Here is an 11,195-nt window from a genome sequence, read left to right on the forward strand (position 1 = left end):
TCAAACTCTCTTTCTGGTATTTTTTCAGATGGGATTCAGTGACAAAAGGCTTCCTGCTCTCTCGGCTGTCAGAGCCAAGTTTCATGTTGCTGCGTGCTCACCTTCCTCCACCTTTTACCACTGAAGGATTAATGTCTGATCTCCTACTTCAAAGGACGGTGTCATCGTCCCAGTCTGAATTACTCCACTATAAACTCTTTCACAAAGCAGGAGCAGAAGAGACATATCACTGAGTTTTTCATGGACACTTTTTAGTATAATAATAATCACTGACTGCATAAATTATCTGAAACACTGGATATAATGAATGGAAAAAGGCTAAGCGACCATCTGACGACACAGACGTTCAGCAGACAAGAAGTGAGACATTATGACTGTGACCAGTACTGAAGGATTTTCCTCTTCAAAACTCAGTGTAAAAACCTGCAATAGAATAGATAGAGTCAATATACAAGTGCCCAATAAAATGCCAAAATGGAAGGTTAAAACACTCCCACCATAAAATTTACCCAGAAGGGATTTAATGCTGTTTTTAGCCAAGCTTTGCATTAAACATTAAGCAGGTGATTGTCTGCTTTGGATCAGATATCTAGCAAAAACTCTGAATCTCACAAATCTACACCCTGAATCATTTTTTCAATTACAAGCACAAATATAATAAGGAGGTTTAATGCTGTGATTTCTATACAAAGACTCATAGACTTACTTGCTCAGCAGTAAAAACCAGATACTTTGAAGATGAATTTCACTTGAAACAGCCTCTTTCGTGGAAACTACAGGCAGCTGTGGCAGTCTGCTATTGGCCAAAGCAATCACACCGGTCACATTGTTCCCTAGTGACGAGTGGTTGTCTGGATATTTTCTATTTAAATTTTAAATTCTAAGATATTAAAAAATCAGTGGGCTTTACAGTTGGCGATAGGTGTGTTTTCCTCCCTGCTTTTCAGTCTTAGCTAAGCTAAGCTAGCACACTTGACAGGTCTGGACTTTACGCTCAGTATATCACGCTTGTATTTGCTGCATTAACATAATTTCAGGAAAACCAAGACGATTCTCATTATTCTGATTTTGGAGCATCAGAAAAGCTAAATATGAATTTGTTGTAAATTTCCTTTTATTGTGTTAGATACTATATGTGTAGGTTGTTAACAAGTGACACCAGATGCAAACAAAACAGTGTGACTTCCTTTTAGCTCAGTTGATAAAATAAGTGCTAATATTGAACTTTATGTGGGTTTAACTTTGACTTTGCAGCTGCGATGCTCTCGGATTTAGAAGTTTTAATTTCTCACTGACTGTGGGATACATTCTATAGTTACGATTTGATTCATTAACATGAACGTCTCATCTTAAGTAAGAAAAAAGGTGAAAATCCCCGTTTCTTATGATGGCAGGTTGATTTAGCTTTTTGTCTCAAGAAAACTAAAGGGTAATTTCTTGAGATAATAAGATGGTTTATCTCACAAGCATTTTGTTTTCCTGTTATTATGTGAAGATTATAGGAATACCCGATAGCCCCTGCCTATCTTGACCACTTATGAAGTTAAAAATGGGCAGAATTACTAAAGTGACATGTGCTGCTTCAGCTGGGCTAATCGTAATAATAAGAGGACAACGGGGACCTTTTAAATTATTTTTTTAACAGCCTGGCACAGAGTGACCAACAACATGGCTTGATGAGTCCAACTGGAATCTAAAAATTCAATTAAAATTAATACAGTGAGAAGAAGTGGCATAGAAAGCAGTAGGTACACTTTTCAAGCATATTCACAGTCCTGTGCCCTAATACAGTATTACTAATATTATAGTAGAATTATATGCATGTGTGCAAGAGTTAAAAATATTTTTTGTATTACAGCCGTTTTCACAGAAAAACAAGTATCCAGACTTTAGTGTAAAATAAATCCTACAAAAGAAGTTGGCAATTAGACAAGAAATAAAAGTTTCTGCATAATAGTATGACTCCTTATGTAGTATGACCTTTGAGTCTAATAAATGATTCTGTGTTGCTGGATCATAATTCATTATATTTATATACAGTGGTGTGAAAAAGTGTTTCCCTTCTTCCTATTTCTGAGTGTTTTGCATATTTCTGACAGTTAAATGTTTCAGATCATCAAAGAAAGTTTTATATTAGACAAAGATAACCTGAGTAAATACAAAATGCTGTTTTTAAAAGATGGTTTCATTGATTAAGGGAGAAAAATTTTCCAAACCTACCTGGTCGCGTGTGAAAAAGTGGCTAAGTTCAGTTTCACCAAACAGTCAGGCCTTATTACTGACAGACCAGTTGAATCACTTAAATAAAACCTGTCTGACAAAGTGACGCAGGCTAAAAGATCCCAAAAAGCAACACATCATGCTACAATCTAAAGAAACTGCTAAGTAGCAAAGTCACTGACATCTATCAGTCTGGAGAGGGATAAGAAAGCCATTTCTAAGGCTTTGGGACTCCAGTGAAACACAGTGGGAGCCATTATACCACAAAACAGTGGTGAACAACATTAAAGAACCGCAGGCTTCACATATCTAAGTTAATGTCAGAGGTCATGATTCAACAATAAGAAAGAAACTGGGCAAAAATGGCATCCATTCAAAGTCCTGACCCGAATCCAATTGAGATGCTGGGGAATGACCTTAAGTGGATTCATGCTGGAAAGGCCTCTCAATAAGTGGGTGAAAAACAAGAATTCTGCAAAGATTAGTGGACTAAAATTCCTCTACAGCTCTGTAAAAGACTCATTGCCAGTTACTGCAAACGCTTGATTGCAGTTGTTGCTGCTAAGGGTGGCCCAACCAGTTAATAGGTTTAGGGTATTCACTTTTGATTTGGTTTTCTCGCTTAATAATAAACAACTTTGTTTAGAAACTGAATTTTGTGTTTAGTTGTTATCTTTGTCTTATATTTCAATTTGTTCGATGATCTGAAATATTTAAGTGTGGCAAACATACAAAAAACAAACAAACAAACAAACAAACAAACAGGAAATTGGGAAGTGTGTATGTTTAATTTTGCAACTGGTATAATTTAATTATTTACTGCTGTGTAACAGTATAGGAATTGAATTGAACCACTCCTATCCATGCTCTCATCCAGTAACGCTGAACATTGTAAGGTTTCCAGTGTGACTGAATTGTGCGATGACACCAGGAAGTAACAATAACTTCTTTGAAGTGGGGAAGGGCAGTGACACCCCGTACCAATCTGGATACGCCCATGTACTAAAGATTTGAACAGAAAGCTGCAAAGCTAGGCTCATTTTCTCGCAATAACTAAATGTATAACTTGTTCATCTCACTAGAAAACAAGTTTAATTGCCTCAAGATAAATTACTAGATAATTTGATTTGTTCTCACAAAATGAAAAAATTGCATTAAAAAACCTTTTTAATTATGTGCATGTCCAATATCATCTTCTGTATTCCTTTAATTACTATACGCTTGCCAGTTACCATTGTCTCTGTATGATTTTTTTCATAGCAATGCAGTGCTGTATAGCAGCTGACTTAAACAGTCACAGATTTTAAACAACCGGAAGCACTTAAATGTAGCAAAAAACAAACAAAACAAAAAAATAATGTCTCCAGTCTGCAGTCCATCAGTTTTATCCTTCTATCAAATAAACAGTAAATCAAAAAACAAACAAAAATCATTCAAAAATAAAATGCAGATGGACAAAAAACTCTTCAGATGGTTGGTTGATGCTTGGTTGACTAGCCGAAGTGTACGTAGTAAACCAGTTTTGTCCAACCTGTGTTTTTAACTATAAAAATACATTCACGCAGACATCTGCGCTTCACTTTTAAGGTTGGGCTGAAAATAGATTCACCGGCCACAAGACTGCGCCGTGGCTCCGGTTTGTGGATAAATATGTTCAGGCAAAAACGATGACTGCTTTGGACTGCGTTCAGGGTAAAGGCGTATATTGTACAATGACTGCATGTCAGTAATTTTGTTCGTGTTTTTACTCGCACCTTTTTGTTTTACACCATGCTATCATGTAATGCTTTAACACAAACTGCTCAAAAAGAGGAGAATTAATCCATTTTATAAATGTTATTGTAAATGTTATATTTTTTGTTACATTGTTATTAACTCTGTTAACATGTTTATGACACAAGAAGCTCATTGTTTGTGAAAATTAAGGAAAAGATGAATGGAAATTTTTGTTTAATTTTATTTGATCTTGATGGGGAAGTGAGATAACAGACTGTGCTTAAAAATAGAGCTAAACTTTGCCCTGAAAAGTGAAGCGAATGCTTAAGTGCCTTAAACTTGTTTTTGTTCAAATGGCCAGCAGGGGGCAGTACATCTGGTTACAAAAAGAAGTCCTGTTGTACAGAAGTCTGTGTGAAAATGACCCTACTGCTGATTGATTGAGTAAACAGTTTTCATGTGCATCAATGGAACATGATGTTTAGTTTGTATTCCCTGTTAGGTTAATAAATCAGGGTTTAGGACGCACCAGTCTTGTGATTGACAGGTTGCTATGGTATCGGGAGACCGTTTGACTGGTTTCTCAATCAGATCCACTCTATAGAGGATACAAGAGGAGTATAACATGAGTTTGTAAGGACCCATTATGAAACCTCTGATTTTAAATTATGGGTCTAATCATCGGGTGTTTTTAGAGCTAGAAGGAAGGAATAGTAACCTGTCAGTTAATGCTAGGTGACTTAACGTGGGACTCTACAGGATTTGACCAATTTAAATGCATCAATATAGAGGCCGTCTTTGAGTCTTGTAAAGTACAGTTTCACATCTTCATGCTGCTTAGAACGAATAAGTGCAGAAAACAGTTCATCGAATGTCTACTTAAGACAGACTCTAGAGGCCGCTTCCCATATTAAAATGCCCAACATAATAACTTCATGGCATTTAAATGCATGTTTTTATCCTGATAGAAAAGAAAACTAAAAACAAAACAGGCTTGGCCTCTGTAGATAGTTTTCACAGGTGCTCTGACTTATGAAACTTAAGTTTTTATGGTTTTGGTGCATGTTTATTAAATGTATATAGTATAATATGGCCTTTCTTTGTACCAGAGAAGGCAATATAATATACCACATTCATATACAAGCTTGTGCTTCAGTTTTAGTGAATGAAATTTACTATTACTATTTCTGGTCTAGTATATAGTCATCTACAGTGGCCTAGCAAAAATAAAGAATTAAAAAAAAAAAACACACACACACAACAGACATTAAATAAAACCCAATGGAGATGGGGGAAAAAAACAAAATGCGCACAAAAAACAAAAAGGAAAACACTAACATGATGGAACAGCAGTGGAAACGACAAGCTAACAGAACAGAAAACATCTAATAGCAAACATGTATCTACAGTATTGAATGAAACTTGATTAAAACACACATTATATTGCATGTTTTTCTTCCCCAAAACAATGTACTGCATCAGATCTATACTTTATAAAGGTTGTCCCAAGGAACAAAGCTCAAACAAAAAGAAGTTTCAAACTCATTCAGACTAAATTAAAGGAAAAAATGTGAATGTGCCACCTTATGATATCAAGCCTGGTTTCAGTGCAGTTGTCCCCTTAGAAGAGATTCTGAGAGATCCAAAGGGAAGAGCGTCAAAGAACTGTTTGATGAATATAAAACTGAGCTGTGAATTATATATGCTCTTTGCAGCCATCAGATCTCAACCTAACTGAACACCTTAAATCACTTATTCAAACTTTATTAAAACACTTTATCATTCTTTATACAGGTGCAGTCCCTGAAAAGTTCTTGGGATGTGTGAAAGATGTCAGAATTACCAATTAAATTAGCATTTTATTATTAAATAATTCAAAAAATAAAAAATAAAAACACAATACAACTTAGATTTTGGTCACTAAGCAGTAATTCATGATCCAGTGCCCTCCTTTAGCTGAACTCTACATCCAGGAACATTTCCAAAGCACGCATGGTAGTTAAAAAACAAACTGTTTGACACATTTTGTAAAAATGGAAAATAGCTGAGATGTCCTACAAAGCACTCGTATATTCACGCAGCGGGATAATTTGCTACTTTTTCCAAATAGCAAGTAACAATAACTCCATTATGAAACGGTGTAAAAATCTCTGAGCAAACAATCAGAAACAGACTTGGTGAGGGTGGACCGAGGGCCCAACATGCTTGAGTGGGCCCTGTGCTCACTCACTGGCACTGGTATTCTGGCATTTGCCGTAGAATACCAGAATTGGCAGGTCCATCACTGGCGCTCTGTGCATATAAACATTATATTGCCTGTAACATCAGTCTGCACAGCCAGTTTGTTGGTAGGTCAATGAAGGTCTGTGGCGGTATAGCTGTGCATCCATCCATGGATATATCTCCAAACAACAATGCCCTGCCTCATGTGGCCATGGTTTGCAGGCAGTTCCTGAAGGATAAAGGAATTGATATCACTGAAAAGCCGCCTGACATAAATCCAACAGATCACCTCGGGGCCATTACATTCTGGTCCATCTGATGCCCCCAGGTTGCACCTCAGACGTTCCAGGAGCTCAGTGATGCCCTGATGTGGGAGGAGATCTCCCAGCACACCATCCGTCGTCTCATTAGGAGCATGGCCCGAAGCTGTCGACATGCATACAAGCAAAAAGGACTAGCCTACTGTATAATTTCTTCACTTTGATTTCAGGAGTGTCTTTGAATTCAGTCCTTTATAGGTTGATACTTTTTGATTTCCACCAAGCAGATCACAGGTGCATCTCAGGGCCAACACAGAGACAGACAACAGCTCACACTCTTACATGATCCAACACTTGCTTGTTTTCCTGAACAAGTTAACTTAACTCGATTCTGTGACAATGAATCTTAAGCTGCTTCTGCTCAGCTGTGCTGAGAATCATTAAAGTGATGGTTGAGATTTCCAGTAAATCAATCAATCAGTTAATCAATCAATCAGTTAAAAATAGGTTTAATATGGATTTCAAAATCTTATTTTGTTTTGATATGTACCTATTTTCAGTGATATCAATTTTAATAGCAGGAAATTAAAAATTTCTTTCTCTCGTTTTTGCCATATTTTTCAAGTAGCCTATATTTTTAGTGGCCCCCATATGTTCACCCCTATGAAGAAAATCTGGAGGCACCCCTGGATAGAGTCCCACAGTGTAGCTATCATTTTAAACTTCTGTCCTCCTGTAATTATACCCCAGGAGATTCTGTGCTATGAATGTTTTGTTCCATCGCAATAAATTTGCTGGTACTTTTTGGATAAGCATGCAAAAACATCAGACATTTAGACTACTAAAGCTGACTGTTGCTAATACAACTTAAACTTTTTGCTATGAAGCAACCCATGGCATTTTAAAACAAGGTTAGAGTGCGCTCATGATAAGCAATAACTTTTCTCTTTTATCTGGGGACTCATACTATACAGCATATTAAAAATATTTAGTAATCTTTTATTATTCTCATGCTGTACATAGCACCTTTAGAGCTCTTGAAGCCCTTAGACAGAACGTTAGCTTTTCATTCACTCTTGTCTGAATGTCCACCCACCTTTTGTCTGTCCATGTCTTTGAGTTTGTGGTTCTCTATCCACCTTTTATACTTAGCCTTGCTTTTCTTGTAGCCAAATCTGGCTATGTCAACCATGAACACCCATGCCAGCCCGTACATAACCACTCCACCAAGCTTCATTATCATTGAAGTCCTAGGAGAGGTGAGCTCGCAGTAGAACATCACCGTGCCGACTCCCACGCGAACAGTGGCAAACAGTAAAATAAAAAGCAGGTCCACCGCGTCGCCCAGCAGGCTGTCGTACAGGCCCACCTGGCGGAGGAACCAGCGGGTCTGCAGCAGGGGATTGGTGAGCTCGCTGCCAAAGATGACCCCGCAGGTTTCACAGCCTGACACTCCCATCAGCAAAGCCAGCAGGATGCCTGCGATACTGGCAGCATGATGTGCAAGCATGACGGGGCCCTCCGTGTGGTAGCATACACACCAACCCATGTCGAAGAAGAAGTAGCCGAGGCACACAGCCAGGGCGAAGCTCTGGAGCTCTGTGTTTTCTGTACCTGGGTGATGATAAGAAGAAGGTCATCTGTATTTAATATTTTCTTTATTATTATATGAAAAAATTCTTAATGCAAATTTAGTGCTTGGAGAAATAACGTGAAGGTGTTTAAAGCATACCGTGCACCTCTGTATGCTGCACATTTAAAGGCAAACTGTAAAAAGCTGGTTTATAATGAAGTCGCCTATAAAACTGAGAGTCCTTATATTTAAAGCTGTATCAAGAGATCTCAGGTTTGGAGGCTTAATACTTATGAGAATGAAATCATAGTTTGACTTGTGCTCATTTGGATAAGTCAGGGTTTTTTGGTTAGCAGTATTTTTGAGTGGATCCTGTTTAATTGACCTCTTTTTATGGGCCCACGTATTTCTTACAATAACCTACTTACATTTGTTTGTGGTTTCGATATATTTCTGTGTCTTTTTCGGGACCATAAAACCCACTTTTTTGGAAAATTACACCTGTACCTGCAGGTTTTTGACTGCTTGGTTCTTTGCTGTCTTCATCTTTTGGATATTTAAGGGCCACCACAGAGAATCATCTCCCTCCATGTTACCCAATCCCTAGCTTCTGTTGCACCAACCCTCACTAATACATCCATGAATCTTCTCTGTGCTTTTCCTCTTAACCTCCTGCCTGGTACCTCCATCTTTAGCATCCTTTGCCCTATATAGACCACATGTACCATCCTGGTACAGCTATTTTTATGTACTTTTATTTAAATGTATTATACCGACCTAAATTCAATCATAATCATTTGTACATTTTTTTTAAATCACTGTCTTTAATTCACAAACTAATTAAAACTGTGCTTATATTGATTCATTCATGGACTGATTACATTAATCCTTTCACTCTGTGATTAATTACCTGACTTATTGGTTCATTTAATGCAGACTGTGAATGTGTTTCACCTCCATTACCCACCAAACTGATTTACACTTTACTTTTCATTAAATTTTAAAATATGCTGAACATCAGCGCCATGCTGCTGATCCTGTTAACTCTCAGTGAGGACAGTAGACTGCTATAATTAGCACCAGTCTGAATTTACATCACCACATGACCAGAAAGAGAGCATAATTAAATTAAATTAAATTAAATTAAATTAAATTAAATTACTAACTATACTTTGTAACTGCATTGGTAACATGTCTATTGATCCACTGACCTGCATGCGTGAAGGGCCAGGGTCCGTCTACGAAAACAACGTAGGCTGTGAGCAGCACTATGAGGACGCCGTGGGACAACGTGACCAGGCGACAGTTCCACTCGGGTCCCCGCTGGGTGAAGGTGCAGACGAACAAGAAGTAGAGACACAGCCAGCCAATCAGGCTGCAGATGACCTCCAGCATCGGCATGGCTGTGTGTTTGGGAAGAACAGACACATCTGAGGTCTTTTACATGAGACTGGATCTAAGAAGAAGTCACTGAAAGTGTAATGCATTGATTTTATATTTGAACATATTTACATACAATATTAGGTTAACCATGTAGATGGATACTGAGTCCATGTAGGGTTAATGGGTTATTTACTCCAATGAAAACAAGCTTATTTGAAACAGTGATGACATAATAAGGTAAAATTTGACTTTAAACTGTGACTTGCTTATTGTCAAAAACAAATGTCAATTTCTTTAAAACGTCACTTTTTAAAAACACTTGTGGGCACCAAGCAGCAAAGGCATACCTGCCGCTAACTAATGACAACACAGCTAAACATGCCTGGCATTATATAAAATGTCAGTTTGTGCATTAATAAAAATGCTGAAATTTCTTCATATCTGCGGGTACATTACAGTGTGCTGTAAACTCTGTGTTAACCAATCGGTAGCAAGCAGGTTTTAAAGAAGCTAGATTTGGAAACAAAACCAACCTTAATTTAAAATGATTTTATGCAATAATGCACCTGTGGCTGCTGGGTATTGCTGACCAAAGTACGTGTCCATATTCTGAAATAGAACAGTCATGCCGTGGTTTGCCTTAACTCCTCCTCCTCTCAGTCGTCCTCACGTTCAGGATGCTTGTAGATATGGACTCCATCACTGAGGTAGCCTCAGCCTCCATCACTGTTTACGCTCCATAAAGCCTCCATCAAAATTCTGTCAGCTCAGCATTTTTTTTAATGGACACACTCGGCCAAGATGACAGATATGCCATGTGCAGGCTACTATGGACAGTTAGTGGATCCTGTTTCCCTTCCCCCTGGAAGTCAGACTTGATCCTCTTAAAGGATTACAGCCTCCTCTTCTCTGCACATACCTGCTTTTGGACAGGGCGGGTGATACCAGGCTGCAGAGCAGCACATGCATAATAGTAAAGTGAAGACGGGATAAGTGACTGAACTGTATAGTGGATGCTCGGATGGGTGGATGATAGAATTGTACAATTATGTGAACAGCAGTATTTCAGATACAGCTCCACCTGCATAAAGCAAAAGTACTGTCACAGCCTCTCCTCACTTTACAGCTCCTCCTATGACACCTGGACTATTTTTAATCGAAATGAACTGCACATAGTAATGTTTTACTTTGAAATTAAGTGAGCCTATCCAATTTCTTCTTCTTCTTCGTCCGCCTAAAATCTCGTCTCGCAGCTTTGAGAAAGCTCCCACATATTTTACATCATTTCTTGGGCCCATTTGGGAATACTGTGATGTGACTTTTGGTAGCGATTTGTCAGAGTTGTTGTGAAATTCCCAAAATACTTCAGAATTTTTCCCCATTCATTCGAATAAGAAAGTGTCTAAAAAGATCACCAACCCAGGCCACTTTCGAGCCCACTTTTCAGATCTTTGTGTCTTCGTTTTTTTCCCCAGTTGTTTTGAGCAAGAGGTTTTTTTTTAGCATTTGCTTGCTACTTCCTGTAAAGCAGTCTCTCTATATGTAACTTGATGTGCACTGGTCTGTTTTTATTAATTTTTGCCGTCCTGTGCATTTCATCAGCACTTTAAACTGCCTTCCACATAAATAGGACACTGACTGAAAATAGAGACTTAAAAACAGAATGGGGATCATTTAGAGGAGGCAGACTGATATGTGTGATACTGCAGGATTAGAGGCCAAAATCTGTGATGTATTGAGCAGATGACACACCAGACCTGGATATTGCAGACTCTGTCCATACTGTGTTGACATAACAGCAGATGCCACACTATGTTCTT

At 38.2% G+C, this 11,195-nt stretch overlaps 2 protein-coding genes across 3 annotated transcripts in view; one reads left to right on the forward strand and one right to left on the reverse strand.

The window, feature by feature from the left end:
- The window catches only part of arhgef12b (Rho guanine nucleotide exchange factor (GEF) 12b), a 56,227-nt gene extending 52,544 nt beyond the window's left edge, over window positions 1-3,683 (forward strand). The window contains exon 36 of the mRNA XM_086309478.1: window positions 29-3,683. Coding sequence (XP_086165604.1) covers window positions 29-42 — 14 coding nt within the window. The 3' untranslated portion in view covers window positions 43-3,683. The remainder of the gene's footprint in view (window positions 1-28) is intronic.
- tlcd5b (TLC domain containing 5b) lies at window positions 1,622-10,252 on the reverse strand. 2 transcript variants are annotated; one of them, XM_086309480.1, is made up of 4 exons: window positions 9,942-10,252; window positions 9,204-9,395; window positions 7,516-8,033; window positions 1,622-6,388 (listed from the first exon to the last, which is right to left on the reverse strand). In XM_086309480.1, the coding sequence occupies exons 1-4, from the start codon at window positions 10,000-10,002 to the stop codon at window positions 6,290-6,292; spliced, it is 870 nt and encodes a 289-aa protein (XP_086165606.1). In that variant the 5' UTR covers window positions 10,003-10,252; the 3' UTR covers window positions 1,622-6,289. The 2 variants fall into 2 exon arrangements, with proteins under 2 accessions (XP_086165606.1, XP_086165605.1); XM_086309479.1 differs by lacking the exon at window positions 1,622-6,388 and having other exon boundaries at window positions 6,592-8,033; window positions 9,909-10,249.
- Between the last annotated feature and the right edge of the window lie 943 nt (window positions 10,253-11,195).

Source organism: Aulonocara sp. 'chitande type north' Nkhata Bay, linkage group LG10, assembly GCF_057382095.1.
Source record: "Aulonocara sp. 'chitande type north' Nkhata Bay isolate Kocher_YH1m ecotype deep benthic linkage group LG10, A_spYH_male_GT1.1, whole genome shotgun sequence".
Classification (NCBI taxonomy): domain Eukaryota; kingdom Metazoa; phylum Chordata; class Actinopteri; order Cichliformes; family Cichlidae; genus Aulonocara; species Aulonocara sp. 'chitande type north' Nkhata Bay.